At 56.6% G+C, this 16,142-nt stretch overlaps 1 protein-coding gene across 1 annotated transcript; it reads right to left on the minus strand.

Moving 5' to 3' along the window:
- Positions 1-12: 12 nt before the first annotated feature.
- NPR2 (natriuretic peptide receptor 2) lies at positions 13-15,315 on the minus strand. Its single transcript, XM_015828647.1, has 22 exons — positions 15,282-15,315; positions 12,161-12,363; positions 10,704-10,817; positions 7,462-7,597; positions 7,097-7,191; positions 6,779-6,905; positions 6,509-6,593; positions 5,902-6,022; positions 5,694-5,768; positions 5,524-5,601; positions 5,285-5,389; positions 5,118-5,189; positions 4,709-4,868; positions 4,442-4,603; positions 3,481-3,649; positions 2,568-2,714; positions 2,353-2,476; positions 1,254-1,322; positions 970-1,144; positions 784-882; positions 278-369; positions 13-120 (listed from the first exon to the last, which is right to left on the minus strand). The coding sequence occupies exons 1-22, from the start codon at positions 15,313-15,315 to the stop codon at positions 61-63; spliced, it is 2,502 nt and encodes an 833-aa protein (XP_015684133.1). The 3' UTR covers positions 13-60.
- Positions 15,316-16,142: the final 827 nt, after the last annotated feature.

Genomic DNA, 16,142 nt, shown 5'->3' on the forward strand with positions numbered 1-16,142 from the left:
CCCCCGCAAGTTCATGGGAGCAGATGCTGCTGCCGGGTCCCTGCAGAGGGAGGGCCCCCCTCAGATGACGGCCGTCTTCTCTTCACCCAGCAGCCAATAGGTCCTCATCTTCCCTTTGCCCTGCCAGAAAGCAGACAGGTGAAGGGCTCTTGCCCCCTTTCTTGCAATGCAGCCCCCCCAGAGCAGTGAAAGTGAGAGGTGCACCTCCATTTTGCACTCCATCCTCTTCCCCCCTCCCCACTGATGCAGGGCCCGGCCTGTTCCTTCCCATGCCCACCTTCATCTCTACGTCCCCCCGGAGCTCCAGCAGAAAGCAGCCAAACTCATCCAGGATCTCCTTGGTGGCGGCAGAGATGTGGATCTTCAAGGCTGGAAGGAACAGGGGCAGGAGAGTGAGCGACCCCCAGGATCCCCTGCCAAAGGGGCCCAGTGGCATACTTAGGAGTCTTGCGGTCCACAGCAATTACAGAGTACCACAATAAAGTTGATTAAACTAGTGAAGCTTTTAAGTGTTCCTGATGGGGCCCCTCTTGCGTTCAGGAGGCCCTCAAGGAGAAGCAACATCTCAGTCCCCTCAGCTTCCCAGAAATGGGGCGCAGCTGGGCTGGATTGCATCCCACTGGAGCATCTACTGAAAGGGAAAGGAAGTTCACAAGGAAGCTGGGGGGGGGGAGGCTGGAAAGAAGGCCGGGTGGGGAGAAGCACCAGTAGCAGGCTCCAAGGGAGGGGAGGTAAGGATATATGGGCCCTACAGAAAGAGGGTATGGGGGGCTGGTATCTCACCCTCGCCATTGGACTCCATACGTGAAGCCGTGTTGACTGTGTCCCCAAAGAGGCAGTAGCGTGGCATCTTGAGGCCCACCACTCCCGCGCACACTGGCCCTGCAAGGAGGTAGAGGAGGACGGCTGAACCGCTGGTGCTTTGTGCATGCTCAGGAAAGGTAGACTGTGCTTGCCCACCTCACTCACCAGAGTGGACCCCGATGCGCAGGTGCAACTGCTCAGTGGGACGGTGCCGGATGCGAAAGGTCTTCACAGCCTCCAGGAGTGCGAGGGCCATGCGGACGATCTCGTGGGCGTGGAGCTTGCCATTTCGAACAGGCAGGCCGGACACTACCATGTAGGCATCACCAATGGTCTCCACCTATGGCCAGGGCCAAGAAGCAGGGTGAGCTGGGGGGCCTCCCTGCAGCACTGCTTTGAGCTGGGGGTCAGCCAGGAAAACACCCCCCTCCCATCCCAGCAAAGTTCACCTTGTAGACATCAAAGTTGTCTATGATGGCATCGAAGCAAGTGTAGAGGTCATTGAGGAGTGTCACCACCTAGTGATTGGGATGGGGAGAGATGGGTGAGCTGGCTGGGCAGGTGGAGGGAGTCTAATCTAGCAAGAGCAGGTGGCCACCCAGGGCAAGACCAGACGCAGCTGTGGCACGGCAGTGCTTGCAAACGCCCAGGGCAGATGGAAAGACATTTTTGGGAAAGCGAGTAAAGACCAATTGACGAAGTTGAACAAGAAGGGCCAAATTGGGACCCCACACCCACGCCGTGCAGAAGGGATAAGTGAACATTGGGAGGGTAATTAATAGCAAGCTCTGCCTTTCCTCTGCTTCCCAATAGCTGCGTTGACACAACACCCAAAACATGCAGTGAAACCTGATTGCTGTGTCCATGTAATATGTCATGCCGAAGCAATGATCCACAGGAGGATGTAAAAGTAGCAGCCTGATTCATAATCATCCTAAACCCTTTTGTAAGAACATGGCGACTGAGCTCTTTCAGCCATGGTCATAAATACAGATCAGTTATGGTGAACCTTTTGGGCTCAGCGTGTCAAAAATTCAGAATATGCCTACCTTGACTCTGTGCCATGTAACCCTCCACATTCACCCTGGTCAAAAGAGGCCTCTCCAGACCTCCCTCCCTCTCCCCTCCCTTTCCCTCTGCCCTCTTGTCTGGACTATACTTTCGGAGAACACTTAACTTCCAGAGTTTCTGGAGGCCTGGCATATTAACATAGCCATTCCACTTTTTTCAGCAACTGGTAGCTAAGTACTAATCTTCTGCAATGTGCCAGCCATGTTTGGTTGCAGCACTACATGCAAGTAGGACAGGGCTCCATATCTACGTTGGGTGAAGAAAACAAGCCATAGCCCAACTCTTAAGCGGAGGAACAAGGGAGCGCCTCACATTCATGGGAAAACTGTCTAGCGGGCATCTTGGACCTGCTCCAGCCAGGGGATGGGCTGTGTGGAGGAGACTTTTCCAAGCACAAACCAAGCAGGACTAGAGTCAGACACATCCATTTCAGGCATGCAAGGTACTGCCCACCCACCCACCCATGCTGCAGCCTACCTGCATAGGAGTACTTTCTGCTGACAAGGAGGTGAACCCTACAATGTCGCTGAAGTAGATGGTGACACAATCGAAGGCTTCAGCCTGTACTGTCTCACCCCGCTTCAGCTGCTCGGCCACCGAACTGTGGAATAGAAAGGACAGGAGCTGCTGAACCTCCAAGCGGGAGATGGCGTCAAGCTACAGAACCCTGGAGGGAGGGAGGCTGGACTCACTGGGGCAGGATCTGGTAGAGTAGGTTCTCTGCCTTGCGCTTCTCCTCCAGGTAGGCCTGTGTGCGCTCTTCCACCAGCTTTTCCAGGTTATTGGCATACTGCTCCATGCGCGACAACAGGTTGTCCAGAATGCTGGTGCTTCCTTCCCTGAGGCAGAGAGGGAGGGCAGGGTCCACAGTGGTGCAGGCAGGGTGAGGGGAATGGTGCCAGGGTATGGCGGGTGCTGTGCCATTACTTCCCCCACCCCTGAACCCCTCACTCTGAAGCCTTTGGATGACAGGCAATACTGCTGCAGGTTGGGGACTGAGCCTCCCCCCCAAGACTATGGAGCATCTGCCCAGCTGGGGTCAGCTTCTGTATCTATCCCCTAGTCCCCCCCTGCCCCTGATCTCCTCCAGACAGCCCATCCTTGAATCCTGTAGGTGGGAAGAGTGCCTGCCTCTTGGGCAGGGAGGGGAGCTATCTGTCAGCCGAGCCACAGAAGTGCCTGAGAGAACCAAGCTGGCTAGATTTGGGGCCTGGGTCCAGTCTGGGAGACCCTCCTTTCCCACAGCCAGATTCATTTTCTGCCAGAGTGAGCTTCTCCTGGATACCACACACTCATCCCGTGGCCACTTTGTCTCAGGGATCCAGCAGAAGCCACAGGCTTTGGGAGGCTCCCCATGGAGACTCTCAGCCCATGTTTGGTAGGAATATTCTCTCCAGGGCCAACTGGAGACTTCTTGAGGTACACATGCATCTTGTGAGAAGACAACATTGGGATGGTCGCAACCAGGCACCTTGCCTACCCTCCTGAGAGGTTATCCAAGGCTGTGTGGGGAGAAGACTTTCTGTGCTTCCTTGCCCAGAGGGGCATAAGCTGAAGCTGCCACCACCACTCCCAATGCCCTATGGTGGGAGAAGAATACTTTACTTGTTGAATCGCCGGATGAAGACTTTAATCTGGGCAAAATCTGGGCGCTCGGCCGGGTGCTGAGCCCAGCAGCGTTCCATCAGGACACCTAGTTCCTCGCTGTGCAGGCGGGTGTCGATGGTGGGCCGGAAGTAGGGCGGCTGGCTGTTGCACACCTTCTGCACAATCTCTGGGGGGGAGGAGTGGGGTGGGATGCACAGGAGTGAATGTGGGGGTAATGGGATGGAGGCGCAGCTGACTTGCGGGGGGAGGTGGTGACTTGGCTGCTAAGGCAATGAGGAGAAAGAAGTGAACATGGCAATCCTGAAGGGTGGTGAGGGATGAGGGTGAGGGAGGAGACTGGAAAGACAGAGGTCACAGGGTCAAACCTGCATCATCACAAGCAGCAGAACCCAGCCAATGGCACAGCCAGCAGCATCACCCCTTTACCGTTCTCTGGTGTGGAAGCCTCCATCTTGAATTCAGGTAGTACCATCCTCTTGCTCCACCCAGGTGTGGCCATGGCAGCCAGAGCCCGGGTGAGCTGTTGGAACAGGCTGGACGTGGGCTGGGGATACCTCTGGGGGGGTCCCCGGGTGAGAAGCCCTTCCCTGCTCTCTGGGGAGCCCCTGAAGATATAATTGCATCCCAATAGTTGCTCCCCTTGGAGGGGCTCCAGGCAGTACGTCTCCGAGGAACCCAGAGACATTACTTCCCCTGCCCCTCCTGCAGCACTGCTTAGATGGCTGGCCCCACTGCTGAACCCATCCAGGCTGGAGGACTCCTCAGCTGCAAGAGGTCAACACAGGGCATGGCAGGAGGGAGAGACAGACAGCCTCCGCTGCTGACCTTTCCTGATCCTCTTTGGGCCAAGCAGCATCCCCCTTCATGTCAGCGCAGGCTGTAGGCGGGCAGGGCTGGCGTTTGCCAGGAAAGGCTCCCGGGCTGTAGGCTTCTGCTCAGACCCCTGGCCCCTTCTCACCCTTGGGACTGAGCTCTATGCCCTCCACGTAGAAGGCGCTGCTGCGCAATGCAATCTCCTGCAGGATGATCCCAAAGCTGTACACGTCCGCCTTCTGCATGGCCGGGGGAAGCAGGAGCAGGGTCCCCTTCTGCAGCAGCTCTGGAGCCGTCCATAGCTTCTCTGAAGCAGGAGCCGGAGAGTCTGGGGTCAGGGGGGCACAGGGCTCAGGCTTCCCCAGGGGATGGGCAGGAGACCAGGCTCTAGGGGGGCTTGCCGGGCACTCACTGGCATAGAGCGCATGGTTGCCCTCACTCTCATGGCCCTGGCGGAAGCTGGCCAGACCGTAATCCGTGATTTTGAGCACGAAGCGGCTGTCCACCACGCAGTTGGAGGACTTGAGGCTGCCATGGTAGCCAATGATGTTGTTGTGCAGAAAGGCCATGCCCTGTATGGGGCAGGAGGGGAGAGAGGGGACAAGCAGCTGCTGAGTGTAGGTCCCCAAAGGATGGAGGGAGGCCCACCTGAGGTTGAGCCCCATCTGAATGGGGGGGAAGATGGGGGTCCCTGGGATGCCCAGCCAGAAGCCTGGAGAAGCTTGCAGAAAGCCCCACCGGGAGGAGTTCCAGGATGGGGAAAACAGCATGGCAGCTCCCCCCCATCCCTTCACTTGAATGCCAGGAGCCCCTTTCCTCACCTTAACAATGTCGTTGATGAGAGCGTAGCGGAACATCCAGTCCAGATTGATGCTCTCGTTCTCCAGAATGTCCTGGGCAGGCCGAGGAGGGGCACAGGTCAGCTTTGGCTATGGCCCAGCAGGGGAAGCCCTGCCCCCTGCCCCTCCATACTGGACAGCCGCCTCACCTGCAGACTGCCACGAGGACAGTACTCGGTCACGATGCAGATGTTGGGGGGGTCAATGCAGGCCCCGATGAACCGGGTCAGGTGGTTGAACTGAATATCCCGCATCTATGGGGCAGCAAGCGTGAACCAGTGGAGCGGAGGCCACTGCCAGTGTCTTCCTGCCTGGCAGTCCCTGCAGCAGAGGCTTCCACCCTCCACAAGACCCCCAGAGCAGTCAGCCCTGCCCCCCCAGTACATACGTGCTTGAGCTCAAAGAGCACCTGCCTCGTCAGCTCAATCCGTTTCTTATTGACATGTTTAATGGCCACCACGTTTCCCTGCAGGGCAAGAGAGGAGCGGGGGAGGGGCGTGAGCCGGCCTGGCCTCCAACACAGCTGCGGCTGGGGAGGGGGACGGAGGGGGGGCTCACCTTGAAGAGTCCTGTGTTGGCAAAGATCTGGTACTTGCCATGGGCCGTCATGAGGGAGCCGTAACTGGAGCCGCGCTGGAGAGAAGCCAAGGCAGAGAGTCACAGCTAACCGAGGCCTAGTGGGCAGGAGGGGGAAAGGGCCCCATCAAAGCTGAGGGGTTGGGGAACAGGTGGGGGGCTGGGCCTGTGGGCACCCCACAGTACCTACCAGCGAGAGAGTGAGTCGGCTGCCCGCCCCCTTGTGGTAGCGCTCTGAGCCACCAAACTGCAGGTCCTCCCAGCGTATCCGCCATAGCATGCTGGCCAGCTCCTTCTCCAGCATCAGCTTCCTACCAAGAGCCAGAGCAGCTTCTGAGCTTCCTGGCCCAGCCACAGGCCCCCAGCTCCCCCCCCTGAAGTGCCCTGCAATTGGACCCAGCCTGGACTCAGAGCTGAGTCTGCAGTGCAAGAGCCTAAACCTGCTCTGGCCTGAGGCACCTACCGTACCCCAGCCCAAGCGCCAACCAAGGCCACACAGCCGGTTCACCCCAAGCAACCTGGCACGTGTGAACAAACCAGCCAGACCTTCCTCTGGTTTAGCCCACTGTGTGAACTTCTCTCAGAGGTTGTGGAGGCCCTTCTGGTGCAGCCCAGCCTCTACCAAAGGCTGAGGAGGAAGCACTTGGCTAAGCCCAAACTGCCTCTGACCACATATCACACAGGTGGTCACTGCAACAATGACCCTCCTCCTCCTCCTCCTCCTCCTCCTCCTCCTCCTGGGCTGCACACTGCACATGACCGTTCCTTGTCCCCCCCCAAAGAGTTTGCTCAGGCACCTGAAGATCAGGAAGCTGGAAACTCCAAACATGATGAAGGTGAGTCCAGCCCCCAGGGCCAGGATTGCCAGGGTGCTGAGTGCGCCTGCAAGGACAAAGCAAATCAGGGAGGGGCTCTGCCTACTAGCCACCCACGGGAAGGCACCCTGAAGGGCACAGGAAGGCAGCTGGGTGTCACTGAGGGTGGTCTTTCTCCAAAGCTCTCCCAGGGGGAAGGGAGCCCTCTCTCTCCCCCAGCTTTCTTTTGGCAGCAAGCCCACAGACACCCACTTTTGTCACAGGAGGGGTCATCCATGTCAAAACAGGGGGGGTTATCGAGAGGCGGTTGTCCCTTCACCCAGAGGATGGGTCCCAGCCACTTCAGCTGCTTCTCTGATCCCACGTAGTGTCCCACCACCTGTGGGCAGAAGGCCTTTGGCTCACCTGGCCAGATGTTGTTGTTCTTCACCTGCCTGGCCAGGAAAATGGAGGGGGATGATTGCTCCAGACTTTTTCCCTCCAGGAGAGAAGGGCTGGGGTCTCCTGGCAAGGGAGAACTGGGTTGCTGGGTGGACTGGAGTTAGGGACTGCTGGGGGGCTCCAGCCTACCTGGTACTCGCCACTATCCCCCTCCACCATGGACCACAGATTGAAGTCCGTGTCGCGGTCATTGTTCTGATCCATGCTCACGGTCCCAGTGACCCCTGGAGGAGCAAAAGTGGCCACACATTTGGGTCAGGCCCCTAGGAACAGTTGGGGCCAGCAGTGCTGTCACCCTTATAGATGGAGCTGGGGACAGGTCACTCCCCAGGAAACCTCACCCAGGCAAGCCTGGGCCCCAAACCTGCACCTCCCCTCCAGCCGTTCCACCCCACCCCCTGACCACCTAATAAGGAAGACCTTCTAAGATCTCTTTTGGATGATCTTCAGCCTGGCCCTGGGTCTGGGAACCCCCCCCCTTGCAACCCCCGTACCCTGGAACCTGCGCCCCTTCATCTTCTCCAGGATGCGGCTGTTGTTAAGCTTTGTGTCGCCCTCGTGGAGGGTCTCGTTCAAGGCCAGGGCGTAAAGGAGAAGCCCGTCGTGGAAGCAGCCTGCCACCAGGTTTTTCTGTTGTGGAGGAGCCAAAGAGGGAGATGGAGGCATTGCTCAGTGCCCTCCGAGGCACCTCCTCCTAGCAGGAGACTAGGAGACCAGGAGAGCCACGCAGCTGAAGGGCCCACCCTTGGGAAGACCCCCTTGTCTAGGGAGGCAGCAGGAATTTAACCTGGCACCAGTTGTGAGCTAACTCCAGATACTCCAAATTCCCCTTGGTCCCAATCCACAACAAGCAAACATTTCTAAATGCCAGAACATAGGAGCCCTTCTCTGCTTGGATACAGAGGGGCCCACTTGCACCCGGGGCAAAGGGGCCTCTCCTCCAGTGCAGCCCTGTGGTCAGGAGGAGCTGGTGACTGCAGGCCCTTTGATCCGGAGGCTAAAACTAGGGACGTTTTACTCTGATTTCAGGGTAGAAAACATGACCTTGTCTATTTCGGAAAAGGGGAGCATAATCTCTCCACTGCCCCAAAGGAGACTAGGAACAGCTCCGGTTGTGAGCTCAGCTTTTGCCGGCAACCCAGAGCGTGAAGAGTCTTTAGCTTGCTGTCTTTCTGGGCCCCACGGCCCACTGTGGGAGGAACCGGTCGCCAGTGTCCCTCCCTGGCTGGGTTCACCCAACAGGCTGGGCTCGGCTGAACCACAACTGGGCGCTTCAAGGCTCTCGCTGTAGAAGGCCCAGAAGGTGGTAGGCAAGGGGGGTTCACTGCTGCAGACCCCTCAGCGGACTGAATGCAGCCAGCAGGTCCTGCGGAAGCTTGGAGGCCCATGAATGAGCAGGCCCAGCTGTTTAGCCAGTGGATTGGTCAACAGGTGAACAGCCAATCAGGAAACAGGCTTGCTCAGTGAACAGTGAGAGGTGTGAATGCAGCCCCCCCTTCTCCTTAATGCCTTTTTCTGCCTGCCTGTGGGTTCCTGGGAAACTGCATAGAATATGGGGAGGGGAGCCTAAAAATAGGAGCAGCCCTGTGGGGAGGGGGCAGGATGTGCGTGGGAGGTGGCCGCTGTTTCCTGCCTGCACCCAGAGTGGCTTCCAAAGCCTGGTAAAAGGGGTTCCTGCTGTTCTCCCCCCCCCCCAGGGAAGGAAAAGGTTAATTACTTGCACTCGCCTCTTTCAGAAGGAGACTCTACTAGTCTCCCAACCTCCAGTGCTGGGAGTCCCGAAGGGACCTGCAAGCAACACTGCCCCCAATTTTCTTTCCCTCCTCCCAGTGCTGGCCCTTGAGAGCCACCTGCTCTTCCAGAGGGCTTCCAGGCCAAACACTTTTCCAGGGCCTAGGAGGTACCACCCATCTGGGCAGTGGGGGAGGGCAGGCTGCTCCTCCCTGCTAGTAGCTCAAGAGGGCAGGGCTGGTTCTTTTTCCGGAAGAACACTCCCCCTCCTATGCCAACCAGGACGGGCATAGTGAAGCTTATCTTGGGGGCAGCTCCAGTTGCCCAGTACGGAACAGCCTTCTGAGCAGAACCTACTCAGAGCCCTGCTTTGGACGAGGGTAGCCATGTGCCTGGTTGATGGCAGCTAGTAATTCCTGTGCCATTGCAGGCAGAAGTTTGGGCAGAGACCCTCAGCCTAGGAGGATGGGCGTGATACACACATACACCCCTCCCGCTTCTACCCAGCCCCTCAGGCTAGTGGCTGCCTGGTCCAATTGGGAGTTCCCTCCATTCCCCAGCCCCCCAGAGTTGGCCTTGGCTGGCTGTAGGGGTCCTGAAGAGGTTCCACTGTGGCCTCTCTGCTCTAGGCAGCCCAGAGCTTGTGGGGGTCCCCTTCCAGAGAGGGGACCCCCACCTGCCAGCCTCTCAAAGCTTGCTGCAAGCAGAGGCCGAGGAGGCCAAGAAAGACCCTCCCACCCCCACATTAAGGGCTTCCTCTGCCAGCTGAGAGTCCCCCCTCAAAGTGGGAGGCAAAACTCTCTGGATCCCCCTCTGGAGACCTCCACCAAGGGGCACCTTGGGTGGGGAAGGATCCCATTCATTCTGTGGACTTTCATGCTCACAGATGGGGGTAGGGTCTGACTGGACTATTTGGAAAGCTCTAGACTGCAACTTTGGATTGTCGTTAACATACAACCCGTGTCTCTCCCACTACTCCTAGTAGAGGCCATCACACCCAAGGGGGTGAAAAGGATAGAAACCTTTGGACAACCCTTGGGAGAGGGAGCAGGGAGAGGGAGAACAGGCTGGAGGGTCTGGCACAAACTCCTGGAAAGACACCAGCTGGGGAGGGATTAGACAACTTGCAGAGGGGATTCTCTCCCTCCCTCCCCTCCCCCCCCCCCGCGAGAGTGCGTGCGTGAGTGTGCGGACTCATTTGAACCGCCTTGCCTCCTGATTCCCTGCGCTTGCTGGAGGGAGCCCTCTGCGCAGCAGGCTAGTGTTCGCGCGATGTTCCTGACGCCATGAAGCACTCAAGTCCTCCCAAGGATTGCTGCAGCTGCTTCCAGGTCCCTGGCCAGCAATTTGGCTGACATCTCCAGCCAAAATGGGGCACCACGCTTTGGGCAGGCCCTTAAAGCAGCTGCACCAAACCCAGGTACCTTAATGCATCAAGAAAGGAGCTCCAGAGTTAGGCAGTTTCTCTGCTCCCTTCAGCCGGGGACCAGGCAACGGAGCTGGGACCCGCCTCATTTCCAGGACCCTCTTTAAAGTTACAGTGTCAATGGCTCAATCCGTACTCGGGAAGCCCCTGGAATGACCTCAAGCCCTAAGTGCCCCAAGGAGCTGCTGCTCACTGGGTGACGCCCTCCCCCCATGCAAAGCTACAGCAGGCCGGCTGACCCCAAGGGACAGAGAGTGCTTCTCCCACAGCAGCGAAGGGCTGAGGCCAGCCCTGCTACCAGCCACCTCCCCAAGCAGGCTGGGAACCATCCCACCGGCTTTCATTCTGTGAAGATGCGCGTGGCCAGTCGCTCTGCGCCGAGGCTGTCTGTGGTGGCCCAGCACCCGCCAGGCTCCCCCTGCTCAAGGAGGCTCTGCGTGTGAGGAGAGGTTTGCCCCGGTCAGTCTTCAGACGGCCTTCCTTTCTGCCAGAGGCTTTGGCTGTGGGGGACTCCTCTCGCCCAGCTAGAAGCTCAAGAGAGGGGGAAGGGTGCCAGAGGGATGAGGTGGGCGGGCTTACCAGTGAACTACTGAGCTCCACCTGATAGTGCTGACGAGCCCTCAGGATCACCTGGTTCTGGAAGTTTCGGTACTCAGACGTTTGGGGCTCATGGTAGGTGATCACCAGCACCGTCTGCAAGAAAAACCATCGGCTGAGGGACACGGGAGCCCATGTGCCCCTGCTGGTGAGGCACCAGCCTTTTCCATCTGTACAATCTCTCTCTCTCTCTTTCTCTCTCTCTCTCTCTCTCTCTCTCTCACACACACACACACACACACACCATGCTTCCTGCACGTAGCTGTCTGGAAATCTCACACCAGGCTGCAAGATGACTCCCATCTGCCCTTGCTGGCACAGCCAATAGGTGGGGGCTTTGCAACCTCTGGGGGCTGCATGTGGCTCCCCTTACCTCAGGCACTGGCCTCCCCCCCCCTCCCTGGCCCATCCTGCCTCTCCCCCTTCCCATCTGCTGCTGAGCATTTCTGCAAAGCCTGCAGTCTCTTTTGGAGGGGGAGGGGCAGAGACGGTGGGTTGTCTCGCTCAAGACCTGCATTTGGAAGTAGCTGAGAGGAAGGGGCAAGGAAGCCAGTCTGCACTTCCAGTAAGGTTTGGCTTCACACACACACACACACACACCACACACACACATTTTGAGTCAAGCTGATATTGGCCAGGTAGAGGCCTGGTTGGCTGCTCAGGGCCACAGGCAGCCAGGGAATTAAAGCAGCTCAGGGTCTGAAGCTGGCTGCTCTCCAGGGGCTTCTGTTCTGCTGCTCCCCCACAGCATGTCTACCCCCACCCTGCAGCAAAGGGTTGAATTCCTGCCCCCCCCATCCCTGCCTTTCTAAGCTCCTCTTGCAGAAGAGATCTGGGGTCCTTGCTTCTCCCTTGCAGCAAGCAGAGGAGGCACCAGAAAAGGCTGCTGGGGGTTTATGCACAGACTAGGTAGCAAGTGGTGGACCACCCCCACCCCATGCATCCCCCCTGGCACTCCACACTGGGCACCTCAGCTCTTCTAGCAGTTGAGTTCCTGCCATGCCCTGGCCGGAAAGAGACACGCACAGCTCCCTGGTTAGAGGGCTGGAACCCACAAGTCCTTCCTCTCTGAGTAAGAGAAGGCCCAGGGAGAGACCCCAAGAGCAGAGAAGGAGCTAAGGGTCCCAAAACCGCAGGGGAAGAGGAACAGGAAGAGGAGGAGGATTCACCCTGGCCACCACTGTACCCCACCCCACCCCACCTCCGTATACAGACACACTCTCTGAACCATTGTCCTTGAGGGTAGAGCCAGCCTCCCAGCATCGGGTTTCCAGAAGAGTAGCTCGTGGGGCTCCCTGCTCCCCAGCCCAGGCCCTCGGAAGGCTAGAGGCCCTTCCTTCCCCCGAGAGGGCAGCCTCGACATCCCTGCTGCTCCACTTCAGCCCTCCCCACTTGGGTGTCCAAGGGTGCAGGCTCCTTTCTCCGGCTACTAGACTGACCTGGAAGGCCTCCCGCAGGGTGCCCGAGTCCTGGTCCTCCTTGCTCTGCCAGGGCTTGGCAGCCCCCTGGTGCCCGTCCCCTTGCAGGCTCTCTGCAAAGACGTCCACATAGAAGAAGACGTAGTCGCCGTTGGTCATGCCCTCCGACTGGGCCCGGCGCATGACTTGGTGAAGCATCTCCAGGGGGCCACAGATGTAGATGACTGCCAAGAGAAAAGGCAGGAGGGACCCCGTTGGATCAGCTGCTCTCCTGCCAGTCTGCGCTGGCACTCTCCCGCAACACCCCACCCACCCCGTGGCTGACAGCGGAGCTCCCGGGGGACTCCCGACGGCCTCTAAGAATTCCCCCTACGTTGTCCTGTTTCTGGTTAGAAATGGGGAGAGCTCGTCCTCCATGGGAAGCATCAATTGTAATTGTATTTAGTGAATGCGAAATATCACTTACATTTAAATCCAAGAAAACAAATTTATTGCTTCGATCCCAACTTTTTTGTTTGCACTTAAAGGCCCCGTGCAGCCTCGTTCCTGGGCAGCAGAAGGAAGGCTGTGACGGCCACCCCACACACGGAGCCCCATGTAGAAATGTGGAGCAGGGCCCCCCTTCTGTGGTGGACCCTGACTGCCAGCCTCCCTCCACAGCTGGACCTTTGCCCTCTCCCTCAGAAAGGCGAGTTGGGTGCTCTGATGAAACCCCCAGCCAGGTTCCACAGAAAGTTATCAGGGCTGAGCAGTGGTGGGATTCAAATATGTGAACAACCGGTTCTCTGTGTGGATGCCGCTTCCGGAAGTCCATTCTGGGCCTGGGCAACAAAAAATTAGCTACCGGTTCTGCCGGTGCGAAGTGGCTGAATCCCACCACTGGGGCTGAGCCCCACCTGCCCCCTTCTACGGCTGTAGACATTTAATAATAATAATAACAATAATAATAATAATAATAATAATAATAATAATAATAATAACAAATTCACCATTAGTCAATTGCAAAAGGTGGCCTTACTACGAACTGCTTCCATCCTGTGACAATATCTGTAATACCATCAAACATCCACATCTGCCTATCCCAGGTCCTTGGGAAGGACTCGATACGTAGACAAAATGCCAAATCCAGTCTCAACATCTGGCTGACTGTGCGATCATCATCATCATCATCATCATCATCATCATCATCATCAACAACAACAACAACAACAACAATAATAATATTGGAAGGGACCTTGGAGGTCATCTAATCCAACCCCATGCTCAGGCAGGAAACCCTATACCATTTCGGACAAATGGCTGTCCAGTCTCTTCTTAAAAACTTCCAGTATTGGAGCATTCACCGCTTCTGGAGTTATTTATCATTCATGCTCTAGCAAAGACATTTGATCTACATCCAATAGTCAGCTACAATAAATACAAATAAGAAACTTTTTTTTTTAAAAAAAAAGAAAGAACCTGACATTGTATAACATCGTATTCTATAAAAAAAAAAAATCCAGACAGAGAGATGCACACAAAGCACACACGAAATGTTTTCAAGCTAGAGCGTAAAAATGGATCCTTGCATTCTTGAAAGAAGGCAAAGCCAAGGCAAAGGGCATGTTCTAAAACCGCCATCCAGAAGACCGCTTGACCCCGGGTGGTGGTCCTCTTCCCAGATGGACGGACAGACGGACAGAGGAGCCTGTGCAAACAAACCTTTTGCCAAAGATGGCAGCTGCTGGGCAGTCACGTTAGGCCCCCCCCCCCCCCCCCTCTCTTTGACAAAGAGGTCTTCCCGTCCGGAGTTTGGAAAATCCCCGAAGACGTCTCACTGTCCACGAACGCCTCTTAGGTGGGGGGTGGGGGTCTTAGACTCAAAAAGGGGTACACCACGTGTAGTGTTAGGAGGGTTCCCCCCTCCCCGCCGGTGTACACCTGTCGTCCAGCCATTCTGACCTCTCCAGGAATGGAGGCATTGAGAGCCCCCCCCCCCGCTCACTGCAAATAGCTCTTCTGTGCCACAAGAAGTATTCAAAGTGGGGGGGACGTTCCCCCAGCAGCAAGCACCTGCCTTCAGTGGAAGGAGAGCTCCTGGGATGTGCAGGGGAAGGGAACGTCCCCATGGATAGCCTGACTCCACCTGTCATTCTTCGCCATCAGGTGAGAGGGCATCTCACCTGCAGCTGGGCTTCCTCTCTGGTCCAGGTAGGAGAACAGAGAAGGTCAACATGATTCCCCCCCCCCATCTAACTCCCAAACATCCAGACTGCAGCTCTTGGGGCGTCAGAGGAAGAAGTGGAGGGAAGGGACACCCCATAGCAAGAGCTGAAAGGGGCTCAGGAGCTGGCAAGAATAGGAGCATCAGAGCTGGGCAAAGAAGAACAAAGGCCAACAAAGAAAGAAAAGATTTAGGCAGCCTCAGAAGAGATGCAACTTCAGGTGAGTCAGAGTCAACCTGTTCTCCAAAACACTTGAAGGCAAGATAGGGAGCAACAGATGGGAGCTTATTGAACAGAGAAGCAACCTGGAACGAAGGAGTAACTTCCTGACAGTGAGAACAATCAATGGAACGGCTTGCCTCCCGGAGTTATGGCTGCTCCATCACTGGACGTTTTTAAGAAGAGACTGGACAGCCATTTGTCTGAAATGGTATAGGGTATAGTCCAGGGGTAGGCAACCTTGGCTCTTTTATGACTCGTGGACTTCAACTCCCAGAATTCCTGAGCCAGCATGGCTCAGCTTGGAAACCTCTCCCTTTCTTCTCAGCGTGGCTGGCTCGGGAATTCTGGGAGTCAAAGTCCATGAGTCATAAAAGAGCCAAGGTTGCCTACCCCTGGTATAGTCTCTTGCTTGAGCAGGCATTTGGACTAGAAGATCTTCAAGGTCCCTTCCAACTCTGTTATTCTGTTAAGATCACTCAAGTTCTTGACAAGGTGAAAAGTGCAGATATCCAAACAAAGAAAAGGAATCCTTGGTGCTCTCTGAGCTTGATTGTTTCTTTGCAGATGTTTCATTACCCAAACTAGGTAACATCATCAGTGCTAGTAAGGGGTGCGGTTTGAGGAAGCAGAGGAGCCAAAGACACAATAGGACAGTGATGGCGAATTTATGGCACGCGTGCCAGAGGCGGCACTCAGAGCCCTCTCTGTGGGCACACCTGCCACCACCGCCGCCAGGTCGCGCAGGTCCATTAGGCCACCGCTGGCACCCGGAGAGGCAGCCCCACCCAGCACAAAGGAGGCGAAACAGCTGGCTAGCAAGCTCGAGTAGAGGTGGTAGAGCACGCCCCCATGCGCTCGCTGGCCTCGCCTTGCCCCGCAGCAAAAACCCACCCTACCCCGTCTCACCCTGCAGGATGAGCCTCCTGCCCACTACCCCACCCACCAGAGACCCTCTGGATCTCCCCCAATCCTGCCCAGCCCCCACAGGCGTCCCCCCCACGAGCAACATCAAGGTGACCACGCCCACCCCAGCCACACCCACTCAGTCTGCCATCACCACTGCAGCCACGCCTACCCATTGGGCCATGCCCCCCACCCGAGGGCACTACAATGCTGATGCGGCCCTGGCACTTTGCGATAAATAAGTTGGTTTTAGGTTGCGGTTTGGGCACTCGGTCTCTAAAAGGTTCGCCATCACTGCAATAGGAAGATCAAGGCTGGACTAACTGTGAGAAATTGCCAGTTAGGTTTCAACAGACAAATGAGAAGAATTTACTGTACCATTTACGAGATGCACATAATCATCTTAGCAGAAGCAATTTACTGCAAGCAGGGGAATCATGGAATGGTAGAGCAATTAAGCTACCGAGAGAGTCACTTCCTTCCTTTGAAGGCAGAAGACAAGAGGAAAAGATCCAGTTCTGGCCACTGAGGCCCCAGCAGATGGTGAAGGTTGTACCAATGTTTTTTTGCCTTATGGAAATGGTAAATGTGATCTGGAAGGGCTCCAGTGTGTAGTGGGGTGCCCCAGGGCTCTGTTCTGGGCCCAGTGCTCTTCAACATCTTCATCAACGATT

The sequence above is a fragment of the Protobothrops mucrosquamatus genome, unplaced genomic scaffold (genome assembly GCF_001527695.2).
Source record: "Protobothrops mucrosquamatus isolate PMUCROS unplaced genomic scaffold, P.Mucros_1.0 scaffold4761, whole genome shotgun sequence".
In the NCBI taxonomy this organism is placed as follows: Eukaryota; Metazoa; Chordata; class Lepidosauria; order Squamata; family Viperidae; genus Protobothrops; species Protobothrops mucrosquamatus.